The following is a 13,338-nucleotide window of genomic DNA, read 5'->3' on the forward strand; positions in this document are numbered from 1 at the left end:
ACAAATCATTTCGGTTCAGCTCCACATACATTCCAATTGATCCAGTTCATTATGCTCAAGTAATTATCCAAAGCAGTTTGAAAAAGTTTCTATCTAAGGAAACCCAGCAGATTGCACCAAGTCACTAACTTGCATCGTTCACGAGTTACTTTTGAAACATCGGCCGGTTCCAACAACGGGCCCGACAGATCGGTGCGTCTCCTGCTGCAGCCTCGGCTAGCTCAAACAGACCCGCGCTATTAATAGCCAACGTCCAGATTTGCATAATTCTAATCATCAGTTACTGTTATCATTATTTAACTGCAGCCTACGGACCATTAGGGTCATGCATGTGAGCATGCTTGTCCCCAGAGTCCCAACAGTCAGCGGAGCACATAATGAAGGCTGTGGTTATCTCTGATATCTGCACAAACGAAAACACTCCCTAATCTACCTATTGATACCGCCAACTGCTTCTATTGTTTTGTTTTGTTAAATTTTTTCTAAATAAACCTTCCTATTGGGGTAGAATCTGTGCAGAGTAAAGGACAGGCAGAGAAGAGGAGAGGAGAGGACGGGGGTCCCGATAAGCAATGTGCACTCATGTCTAAGGAAAAACACTGACAAGACGAGTAATGAACCGTGAACCCTACAGTGGAGAAACCACAGTCTGCAGCCCCACAACGCTGCACTCTCCTCTCAGCTCCACGTCACCCAGGAGCTTTGCTTCATTTCTGGTGAGGGGTTGAGGGGCGGGGGCTGGAAGGGGCAGGCGGGGGGGGGGCTTTCCAAAAAAGAGAGAGAAAAATGAAGAGGAGCTCTAAATTAAAATCGACATGAAGCAGGTCAGGTTTACGGCGGTTCTTTGGCGAGGTAATCTCCTCAGGTCGGTTCCGGGTTCAAGTCTTAATGGACCAATAATAGCAACATTATTCAGATTTTTCTTCTTTCATTCCGATGGATGGAATGTAAAAGGGGCTTTAATCATATGCAAATAACAGAAGAGTGAGGCAGTGACCCAGAATAGCTGAATAGCCAGCAGGGAGAGAACACACACACACGTGCACGCCCGCACACTTATACGCCGTTACAGATGGAGAGACGCAGCTTACCTGGTCCAACGCCACCGATCTTGTGATTTCCTCGTTGTCTGATTTGGAACCCCCCTCTCGGTCGTCTATGACCAAGTCGATGGGCATCTTGCCTTTCAAGCAGCTGATGTACCGGTGACAGAAATTATCACACAGCTCGTGTACCTGCAGGGAGGGGAGGGGGAAATCACACAGCAGGGCCATGATTTAAAAACATTTTTAAAAAAAACACCTACAAAGATTTCAGGAGGCAAAACAATATGTCAAAAAGCATTGACTGAGCACTGTAAAAAAAGGTTTTGTTATTTTAACAGTAAAATTACAAACATTTCTTCAGTGGGGAAATAAGGTACAGTAAGCGAGTGTGGAGAAAAGTAGCACTGATTTGCACGAATCATCTTAAGCAGAAAACAAACTACTACACAGTTTTGAGACCATGTGACTTCAGGGAAACATGTTTGAATTTGTGATAATCCTTTCAGGTTTACATGAGCTTAACACACCTAGCTTATTATTCACTTTAATTCAAAACTACAAGACAAGAGGGAGTTATTTTGACAATAATCAGTCAAAGATTTGACTCTATTTTTGTGAGCGTAAAAAAAAAAAACTTTCAACAAGCTTATATTAAATTAGCAACATATTAAAAGTTGTACATTTATACTCCAACTGTAAAGTTTGGTCATTTTAAACAGTGTTTTGGATTCCAATTTGCCACTGCTGCTGCTGCTGCTGCTGCTTGCTGTGTGACTTTAATTTCTCTCCACTCAAAATAGAGATATCGTCGAAAATTGACAGTGACAAGAGGGCTCAGAGGCTACAACACACTCAACACCCGTGCTAAATTCATCATCGGTGCCCCGGGTAGTGGACCATTAAGCCGAGGACGACCCGCTTGACTGACATTTAAGGTAAACTGTTTAATGTCGTCTCAGAAGGGCTGCATTCTGGGACTGATATTCCTGCACCGGGAAACCTAAACTTTTGCGTCCTTTCAATCTGAGCGCAAGATCTGTGTACAGATCGCAAAAAAAGAAAGAAAAAAAAAGAAAGCGTAGTATTAATTTATAAAAGTAAAAGTTGACGGCGGGATTTCAGCGGTCTATCTGAAACAGAAACAAATTAGACTATATCACACTCATCGCTCGGTCTATCCACAGATGGCAGCCTGAGGGCCTTTCTGCCCTCCGCAAAGAATCAATTCTGGGGAAAGAAAAAAAAAAAACCCCGCAAAGTTTGCCTACATGTTTCACCTTGCGTGCAGTCGCTTGCCAACATTAAGCTTCATTAGAAATATTTGGGCACAGAGAGTATCCGTTCCAGTTGTAACAGCTTGCGCCGTGATTAAACTACGCAAGGCAAAAAAAAAAAAAAGAAAAAAAGAGGAAAAAAAAATGGCCGCATGATTGATTTCGACGCTAATTATAACCGACTCGCAAAAATACATTTATGCAGATACAGCCCATAGGTCTGAAGTGGCATGCTGGACAGAAAAAAAAATGGTGATGGTAATATTACCTTCTCCAGCTCCAGAAGATGAAATCGTAAAACTTGAATGGCTTGAATCATCTGAAAAATTAAAATAACAATAAAAAAAATGAGCACTTCACATCTCTTGATATTAAACACGCGCGTTTTTCTCAATGCAAGTGGCTGCAGATGAGCGAAATATTCATACGGATGGATTTTTATGTGGAAGTGATATTAAACTTGGACGTTATTGCAATGTGGGAAGTGCAAGAGCGCAGACTGGAGCTGCAATAAGCCTCAGAGTCAGAGATCTATTAGCCTCCGCTCATCTAATCTAATGATGTTCAAAAAAGAGAGGAGAAGAAGAAGGAATGTTGCTCCATAGCATCACATTTAAAACATCAAGTGGTTAAGAAAAGGCTGAACAGAATAACTTTGCTGAGTTCAAAGGCAGCGTTCTAACAGCGGCCCTTTATGTGCACATACAACCAGGGGCCATCATCATATCAAACAGCACAAATCGTGTTTTTTTTCGTTTTTTTTTTTTTGGGGGGGGGGGGGGGGGGGAGACATGATGTGCATTCCCATTTTAAGTTTTTCAGCACCACGTGGCTCTGTGGCGAATAGGAGCAGCCCGCCAGGAGACGTCCCAACAACATCCAGAAATACTATCTGAAATGTGCGACATGTGACGATTGGATTTCTTACCAGATTATCCAACTCTGGATTTGATGAAAACAGAGGCTTTTCTGCCCGAATCTGCAAGCAAAACGAGCGCTTTCAGAAAAATGCATGGACATAAAATAGGGTCGAGTATTAATGATGCCTGGCACTTTTGAGAAAGGAAGAAAGAAAGAAAGAAGGAAAGAAGGAAAGAAGGAAAGAAAGAAAGAAAGAAAGAAAGAAAGAAAGAAAGAAAGAAAGAAAGAAAGAAAGAAAGAAAGAAAGAAAGAAAGAAAGAAAGAAAGAAAGAAAGAAAGAAAGAAAGAAAGAAAGAAAGAAAGAAAGAAAGAAAGAAAGAAAGAAAGAAAGAAAGAAAGAAAGAAAGAAAGAAAGAACAGCGCAATATTTGCGCACAGCTGAAAACTAATTTTCTTCTTTCCATGCAAAAGTTATAAAGCAAGAGGCACTTAACTATAGGAGCTCAACCGGTATCAACATGCAGCAGAAGAAAACAAGAAAGAAAGACAAAAAGCCAAACTTTTTATTTTGTTCTGACCTGCTTTGCAAACACCGCTATGTCTTCATTGAAAGATTCCGACGAACAGACGTCTCCTCCCGCCACCCCGGGCTCTCTGGGGGTGCAAGTCGCTAATTCACATTTCTCAAAAATCAGTGCAAGCAAGGGGAACAGGGGGTGCCTGGAAACACACACACACACACACACACATATACAATAGCAAATGTCACCAGAGAGAACAGCGCCGGGGTCAACACTACTCCGGGCTATAAGATGTAGCCAGCCGTGCGGCTATAGCCTCGTTCCCCGTTCCAAAGCTCTTGGCCCGTGGGGACTGCCGCTGCCGCAGCCCGGTGCGCCTCTTGCCCCCCCCACCCGTGTTTATGCGCAAAGAAGAGCTGCAAACAGCGAGGGGACTCCTTTGACTAAATCTGCTCTGCCTCTACTAGCATAAAAGTCTGAGAGTCCGCCTAACACTTTCAAACACAAGGTCTCCCGTTTGGATCTGAGACGTGTGTGATTCAGTGTGTACTGTTGCAATAAGTGTGTGCGTGCGGTGTGTGTGGTGCGCGTGTGTGTGTGTGCGTGTGTGTGTGTGTGTGTGTGTGTGTGTGTTTATTGCTTCTTTTATTTAAAAAATAAATAAATAATGTGTAGCTTTACAACGCTGTTAAGAAAACCTCTATCTACAAATATTGGAATAGTTTTTTTTGTGGAATTATTCATAACTAACTTGTAATATTATGTCAGATAAATTAGCATAAAGAAAACCCATATTTTAAAATTATATATATAAATATAAATGCTCAGTTAGAATTAGCGGTAATTGTTAAATAAAAAAAAAACGGTAATTACTGCTCCTACTCTAAGAGTTACGCCGAAACAGAAATAAAATGCGTAAATCGTTAAGTGAATATATAGGCTGTAACAAACGAGAACAAGAAGTTTAGCAAACGTCGACTTTAGCTCAAAATGAAGGGAGAAACTTTATGCGGGAATTTAAAGCGACAGTACATCCAAATTGTAAACTTAAACACTTTTTCCCTCTTATTTATTTTTTGCAGAAACTCTCTTAAGTGCACATTTCTCAGAGTGTATCCAGAGCCAAACACGCTCATCTTTACTTTACTTTCTACTCCAAAACAGGCAAAATTAATAATAATAATAATAATAAGAAGAAGAAGAAGAAGAAGAAGAATAATAATAATAATGTCTCCCTCCCACCCAACTAATTTTTTTACACCCGCAAGCTCACTCCGGGCTGCACACGAACGCCGGTTCGCACCTTACCCGTAAATGGCGTCTTTATCTCTCTTGAGAGCGTCGTTGACGGAGGAGCCCATGCTGGGAGGCATGGAGTTGGTGTGCGCCGTGTGCGGGTACTGGTGGGAGTGCAGCTGGGGTCCGTGGTTGAGGTGCACCGCCTGCATGGAGCGGGCGCCGTGCGGGTCTCCGTACATGGTGGTCGGGATGCCCACCCCGTCCATCCCGTAGTGGGGCAAGTCTTCGTACTGCACACAACAAGCACGCAGTTAAAAGTGTGTGTTTGTGTGTGTGGATGGGGTGTGTGTGTTTGAGGGGGGTTTAAGCGTAGCGATGTACCCGAGTCAAACCAAAAACTTCAATAGACAAAATATCTAATGTGCTGCGTTTGACATTTTAATTATTAAAAAGAAAAAAATAGTTTTCAACAATCATCAAGGAAAGGGGAATTCTTTGGGTTAATTATAGCCTATATTTTTACATTTATTTAAGAACTATTATTGTAAGAATGTATATATAAAGAGAGTCTTTCCACCTCTTACAAATATTGACGCTCATATTAAGACATGCAGTAATGAAGATTTTATTCCCAGCGTTTCAGGTTATTCCCGCTCAGAAGAAAAGTTTGCAGGTCTGGAGCAGGACTCTGTTTCCCGAAGGCAAAATGCTACAATGGCGAGTTTTTTATTTATTTTTTTTTATTTTTTTGGTTTAACTCTCAGGTCAAGGACGGCGACTCTTGAAGCCAAAAAGGAAGAACAAAATTCATATTGATTTTTAAAATAAATTAAATAATAATAATAAAAACATCAGTAACGTGGCTCATGGAGGATTTATCGACTCAAAGCGGTGAGTTGTTGGGTTTCAACAAACATCAGCCTGTTTTTTTTTTTTGTTGTTGTTGTTGTTTTTCCTTTTTACTGTGCACGAAATCTCTTAAACTAGTTAATTGCATCGCTTTCTAATTTTAAAGGCTCATAATTTCGCCTACACACTAAGTACAACATGCATAGTGCACGCACGTAAAAGCGGATTGTGATATTTTTAATTTATTTTTTTCACAAGAAGTCAAGCTAAATAATCCTGCTTTGAGTTGGACATCTCCTGGTAGTTGCTTTAGAAAGCAAACACGCAATCAGTTTATTGGAGAAGCTCGGAAGAAAAATATAAGCTGATTTCTTTTTTTTAATAAATAAAAAAACGGAAAGTTAAAATGAAAGTTACGAGGGTAAATTCCTCTTTAGCAGACTGGAAGTGGGGTGTGTGTGTGTGCGTGTGTGTGTGTGTGTGTGTGTGTGTGTGTGCGGGAGGGGAGAGAGAAAAAGGGTCTGAATTATTGATGGTGCTCTCAAGACGTGACAAACAAGTGTCGTGGAGAGAGTAAAAAGCATTATCACTTATAGCTGAGCGTTTCGACCCTAAAGGCAAAGAGGTGCAAACCCCAGCGTGGTGCAGCTGCAGCGCAGTGCCAAACTAAGCAGCTATAAATGGGTCCGCTTCCCACAACAGCACCGCTTTTACACCCTGGAGTACTTCTATCCGAATCTAGCCAAACCTTGCTAAAAAATTAAAATAATAATAATATTAATGATTTTTAAAAAAAGAACAAAACTTTTTGTCTCGTTTTTTTAAGCACGATTTTGGAAGGAGAGCTAAAGTTTTCCTCTTCCCCTCCATCCTGCAGATATATCAGAGTAGTAAATATTGACTGGACGCTTCAAAATAAAGGGGGGGAAATGCATGGATTTGTTTTGCCTCTACCCGCCCTCCCTCCCCCGTCGTTCACTTCCAGTTACTGGCCTGTCATAACTAATCTAAAAAACATAGCCCGATGAGAGATATGATCGCGCTTCCAGTGTCCCGCGGCGGAGCCGGTTCGTGGAGCGGGGGCCGTGCGCAACACCGTGCCAAAAGACGCAAAAAAATAAAAACATTACATTTTGTATTTTTGGTCAGGAGGACACGCGGGGCAGAAAGTTTTCTTTCTTTTTTTTTTTTTTTTTTTTTTTTTGCAGCCGACCGTGGGTCCGTGTGTGCTGGTACGAGCGTCAATGAAGCCACGTTACAGAGCAAGCATCGTGGTGGACTTGAGAGAAACTTTTCTGTTTTCTTTTCTCTTCTCTGTCAGGGGAGGATTGCCCCTACGTACCCGTTGCGCCATAACCCTCCTCACTCCCTGGTCGTCCTTTCAGTTCGGGTAAATCCCCTCTGAGGCCAGGGTGGACGCGGGGGTAAAAAAAAAAAGAAAAGAAAAGAAAAAGACAGAAGGAAGATCCAAAACAAACGAGAAGAACTCTCAGCACAAAATCCCGAGTTTGTCTTTCACTCTTCTTTGCTGCTGCTGCTGCTGCTTTTTCTCCTTCTTCTTCTTCTCCTCCTTCTTCTTCTTCTTCCACGGAGTGGTGAAGCCAGCTCCCGCTTCGCTCTCAGTGCAAGTTCAACCCGGGCGCGGCGGATACACGTCCTCGGCTGTCCTCTCGGCAGCGGCGCCGGGGTTCCTTTCTTCCCCCGAAAAGCGGGGTGAAAATAAAACAAACCCCCTTTAAACAAAACTGTCCACTCTCATGGCTTTTTTTCTCCTCTCCTTCTTTTTCTTCTTCTCTCCCCTTCTCCCTCTGCCACTCCGACTTGTCAGTCACAACGCGAGGGGGGCTTGTCAAAAGTAGCGGATGAATGATGGATCCGACGCGCGTCTCCACGGGATCGGCACCACCTCAACGCTTAATGGTTCACAATCACCGTTAAAAAACGAAGCAGCTCTCCTCTCGTTTTCTTTGATCACTCTCGGCTCCCGGCTTGATTTTCTTATGCAAAAGCGTCTAGAGGAAGATCAAGAGGAGGTGGGGTGATAATTCTGGCTTGGGCTCTCTTAAAGGAGCCACGATCGATGCTGCGCGCGCGGGTGCGCGAACGCGTCCGGCGGAGAGTGTGCGCAGGGTGCGCGTGCAATGCGTGAGCCGCCTCGGCAGTTTTGCGCACAATGGGGACGTTGTGTGCGTCCCGAGCTCGAGGAGGAGCGCGGAGGATCTGGACCAGACTGCTGAAACCCGGAAGTAGCGGTGGCCATAACAGGTCGCGTCTTACACAACGCACCGGGCTGCAGCAAGTGGCGGCAGAGAGGAGGGGTGGGAGGACCCTGCGAGAGGAGCGGAGCCAGCCGCTCTGGGATGAACATTAAAAATATATATATTTATTTTAAAACCCACTTATGGTTTCGGATTCGAGTCTCATCCCCAAACACTGACTGTTTGTCTTTAAAACATGCAGATTTTTTATTTTTTTTTTTGCTGCTAATGGGTTCATAATCCACTTATGGAGCTTGTGAATAGTTTATGGACGACTAATTAATCCAGCTTTTAATTCGGTGGGAGTTATTGTCAGGTGTGTAATCAAGAACCCTGATTGTCAGGAGTGTAAATGAAGGGTTGGTCTGTTTTCCTAAAGTTTCAAAAATAATATTTTAACAGTCTGTCGTTACACTATAAAAAGGAATTTTGGAGGGTATTGAACATTAGGCGGTAAAATGATATGAAATTTGAATCAAGCGTTAACATTTTTGCTAGAATTTGACTAAAACAGCTGGTTCTGTTATCCTCACTCATCTTGTGTTGTGTCCAACAGGGAGCAGCCAGGATGATATTTATGCCGGGTGAATTATGAGTGGATAAATCAACTCAGTAAAAAAAAACGACGCACTCCCTTAAGATGTGTGGTTGTGATGTTTTCTGTGTTGGAGTAAGAACTCGGTTCGTATTCAGCTTTTAGCAACAGCGCTAACGCTTACGGTCAAACTTGCTAACAAGTTAAGCGACTTAAATCTGCAGCCGTCGTTAATGGATGATTCATCTTAACTGTGGGGGTCTTAGAACATTATTTTATTCCAACTTTTTAGAATAAACTTTAAATTTGTACTATTTCAATATCTTTTCAGCTTTAGCTAGCTTAACGCTAAAGTTGACGTTGCTAGGAGTCCTGAACCGAGTTGAGTTTTGAATGGTTCATTCTAGCTGAGGGTAACAGGGAACATTTGTGTGTTCCCCCTTTAAGGAATAAACCTTAAAAATTCACTATTTCAGCTCCATTTTGTGACTTTGCTAGATTAGTGTTACATTTTACAGCTTAATCGTGAACTAATTTTCATGTTTTGTTTTAACCATTGGAGAACAAACCAGATTAGAGAAAATGATCTTAATTGGAACCGAGTTAAATTTAGTCGAGTGAGAAAATCATATTTTGAGTTATTATCAAAGTCTCACATAGCTGTTGAGCTTCTCTGGTATCTAATCCGGAAGAATTTATCAAATCCTACCAACACAATGTGCGCAAATTATTACTTCAGTTTTATTGATAAAATCTTAACAGTTTGTTTTATTAATGTGGTCCATTTGTCTACAAGTTGCGGGCCTCCCCTTCACTCACTCAAACTACTCAGATTAATATTAACCTTGGAGCAAAAATTATGAAAATGAGCAACATATTTAATAATCGAGGAGAGAGAGCACACTATTACATTCCATGGGAATAACTAGGTTATTTGTAAATGATGCTTGCGTTTAGCCCTTCAATTTTTGTTGCTACATTAAAAAAAGAAGAAAAAAAACCTATTGGAATTTCAGTTTTGGTCGTAATCTTAAACTAAAGTGTTGCAAACTCTTTGTGAGCGCACCTTTTTAGGTCTGAATCGCAGCAGCTGGTGTCCGCTCCCCCGCAGCTGCGCCGAATGGGTCGCTCCACTCTGCCCGCTCTGTCCAATGGCAGAGAGGCGCAGGGCTGGGGGCTCCCCCTCTATTGGTTCTCTAAAGCGTGATCGATCCGAAGTTGATTGATAGAGTTCTTAGGCCACATTTGCGAGCTGGCGCAAACTAGAAAAAAAAAAAAAGTCGTTTGCGGAGAGAAAACACACAACTTTGCGCCTCCGCCGGTTTCCACGGTGCTGAACTCGATTTAAAAAGCAAATTATCTGACCAAAAAGGGTCTCTGTGTGTTTCTCTTTCAGTCTAACGCACACACACCCACGCACGCACACACACACACACACACACACACACACACACACACACACACACACACAAATATATATATATATATATATATATATATATATATATATATATATATATATATATATGATTTCATGCAGGTTTTCAAAACGTCTTTAAGTAAACGAAGTTAAACTCTGATCATGTTGCTAAAAGGGGGGAAACTAAAGTTAAATTAATGACTAACTGACTTTTAAAGAAAAACTGACTGATTTGCGTCAAATCGCTTTCTTTGTAGAGATTGTAATAGTATTTGGTGGACATGAATGAATTTTAAATGACGGTGCGAAACGTACAATGAATGCACTGGCATTATTTTTATTGCTTTATTTTTATTGCCGTGTGGTTTTAAATGATTACAAAGAAAAGATAAAAATCTGCCTCGTTAGATGAGATTTCTTAACAGTGACTTATTTGATTTCCATCAACCTTTCTAAAGTCTAATTTTACCTTTTACGCCAATCAAGACTACCTCGTTATTTGCTTTAAAAAATATATTTAATGATATATTTTTAAGCACGTGACTAGTGTTCACGAGGAAAAACATGGATGTAGAGCTTCCAGAAACGACCAGAATGATAAAATGTTAAATATACATGTGTATAAATAACGTTTATCTGATCTCGTTTCTGAGTTTTACGCATCTCTTCCTCCCACTGCTACTTGTGGATGAACAGAGTGAGAGTAGAAGAGCCCTAATGTCCCGCTGATGGAGCTCAGAAGGTGTCGTTAGTCGGTTTCAAGTTTTTTTTTTTTTTTTTTTCCCTTCCCCCTTCGCCCAGGAGCGTCCAGCCATCGATCATCTGCCCCCCGGTGCCACCGCCGGTGTCACAACAAGGATAATGCGGCTTCACACGTTCGGCGCTGATTCCTGAGCCACTAAGTCCCCGCGAGCGGTCGGATTCGAGGGGACGATTTTACGGGCATGTAATGACCGGTTTCCAAAAAAAAAAAAAAAAAAAGAGAGAGAACGACAGAAAGAGAAAGAAAGGCTGCCTCAGTCCGGCCGGCGCGCGGCTCCTCAGTGGAGCGGTCAGACGGCCAGAGGATCCGCCGGGGACTTACACGCACTGAGAAAACGCGGACCAACGCGTAGAATGACTTGTTGTTCTGTTTATTTCAGCTGTTTGGCTGGTGAGTATAACGATCCATCTCTTTTTTATATATGTATATTATTTTTAACTCAATTGTAAATAATTAATTAGACACTTTTTTAAATCGCGTTCTTTGTAGGGGAATTAATAAAAAAAAATTAGATATATATATATAAAAAGAAAACAAACACACGCTGAGATTTCTATCCCAGGTGATAGTGACATCACGAATTAACATGAAAGGAGTTGACATCAGTGGCTGCTGACTGCAAAATAACCACCGTGGCATTATAAAGCAATTAAGCTCCTTCAGTTAGCGTCCATAAAAATAATAATAATAAAAAGCGAATTGGAGCGCCGCAGTCTCTCCTGGAGCTGCTCTCTGGTGAGGGTCAGTGCGTTTTTTATTTTTATTTTTTTTTTTGTTGGGGCGGGGGGCGATCCTGAAAGAAGAGCGCGGAGGGCAAATACCGTCACTTCGGCTTAATCCGCTTTGCGGTGACGGTAATGCATTGAGTCGTTTCAATAAAATCACTGCGTATTACTTTCAAGTGGCTGGATGCAAATTGACAGCAGCGCGTTTGACCGGAGAAACAAATGGGAGAGCGTTCTTAGTTAGGCGGCCACAAAACGTCCTCTTCGCGTTTTCCTGGGTTTGGACAAAATGAAAGGTTAAATAGAAAAACAACAACAACAAATATTGAAATGGAACACTTATAACCTCTGTGTTCCATATTGATATGACCTTTAAAAAACAAATTCCACTGTTCAGTTTGAGATCAGATTTTTAGCAGGAAAAGATACGACTTTTATTTATATATATTTTTTTATTTATTTACTTTTTTGAAATCACCAAACTTCTAAGCAGTCAGGAGTTTTGGGGTTCTGGCCGGAGTTAGTTCAGGAACAAATGGCAGCCCCCCTGGAGAAGTCAAAATGAGGTCAAACTCCTCGCAGCCCCGCAGCTCTGCGCCTCAAACAAGTTGGGATCTGCAAATGGAAAAAAAAAAGAAAGAAAGAAAAAGAAAGGGCCACTGCTTGTCTCTCTGGTTTGTGTCACCGCTGCTGCACACATGCAAACCTGCTGCAAAGTTTTCACAGTTGATCTAATTAGGTGCAACTACCGCAGCTATGTTCTCGCCCTGTACGAGCTTCTCGTTTGTGGATCATTAGGGCGCATTTACGCGCGCGACGTGTGTGTTTGCTGTATTTACTTATTTATTTTATTTTGTTCTTATTAACAGCCCTGTTGTTAATCAGGGGAACATGCGCTCTTGCTTTGTGCATGCAAATGGTTTATTCTGTTTGGGGTTTTTTAATCCAAGTTGGTGTCAAAATATTACAGAACATACGGCATCAATATTGTTTTAATCAGAAGGAATTATTATTATTGCTATTATTATCATAATTTAGTACTTTCAGGAATTGTTTTTTTTTTTAAGTAGAAAAATAAGCTGTTCTATGAAATGAAGTAATCCTGATTAGTTTTTTATTATCTAAGCAAAGTGGCAGAAATACTTGTTAGTAAAAACAAATGTGTCTGTGTTGCTGCCTTTAAGTTTTTGCACAAAAAAAATAATAATAAATAAATATTGAAGCGCATCACATAATGACGCTCTAACCCTGAACTCAGCGACCGCCTTTAATTATCCGGGGATACTCTTTAATCTGAGGTTCTGTTCCCTCCAACTTTGGCCAAAAATGTTCATCCGAGCCGCTCCTGCCTCCATCACCCATTAATGCTTAATCATTTGCGCCTTCTACCGGCTATTTTAGAAATTGCACGCATTGTCAGACATTAATATAAAGCGAACACAGAAGGAGAAAGAGAGAGAGAGAGAGAGAAAGAGAGAAAGAGAGCTTTACAATATTACCTAAATGTCATTTTCACGAGTCGTTATTTGCACATTCATCAGCGAGGAGTGAAGGCGGTGCGTGTTTATAACACGTTGTTAATCGTCATCATTTTTGTAGAAGTTTGTGATTGCTGCAATAAAGACTTTCCTCACTCACGCAACGGGGTTTTTTTCTTTGTTTTGTTTTTGTGTTTTGTATTTAATATCTGCTTCTTCGGTCTTGTTCTCTGCAACACAGCTGTTGCTATTACCCAGATTTCAACGGGGTCTGCTCAGTTACTGTGAAAAAGGTGCTTAAAATGCAAGTGATGAAAAGAGCTGAAAACCTTTGGATCGCCAGGTGAAGCAGTTCATACCTAGTTTTAA

General features: G+C 41.4%; 1 protein-coding gene across 1 annotated transcript in view; it reads right to left on the bottom strand.

Annotated features, from left to right (window-relative positions):
• LOC122842958 (homeobox protein Meis1) overlaps positions 1-8,030 on the bottom strand; it is a 114,188-nt gene extending 106,158 nt beyond the window's left edge. The window contains exons 1-6 of the mRNA XM_044137292.1: positions 7,133-8,030; positions 5,011-5,231; positions 3,760-3,901; positions 3,249-3,299; positions 2,589-2,639; positions 1,092-1,235 (exon numbers count right to left, since the gene is read on the bottom strand). Of these exons, the coding sequence (XP_043993227.1) occupies positions 1,092-1,235; positions 2,589-2,639; positions 3,249-3,299; positions 3,760-3,901; positions 5,011-5,231; positions 7,133-7,144 (621 nt within the window). The 5' untranslated portion in view covers positions 7,145-8,030. The remainder of the gene's footprint in view (positions 1-1,091; positions 1,236-2,588; positions 2,640-3,248; positions 3,300-3,759; positions 3,902-5,010; positions 5,232-7,132) is intronic.
• Positions 8,031-13,338: the final 5,308 nt, after the last annotated feature.

Source organism: Gambusia affinis, linkage group LG13 (assembly GCF_019740435.1).
Source record: "Gambusia affinis linkage group LG13, SWU_Gaff_1.0, whole genome shotgun sequence".
NCBI lineage: Eukaryota > Metazoa > Chordata > Actinopteri > Cyprinodontiformes > Poeciliidae > Gambusia > Gambusia affinis.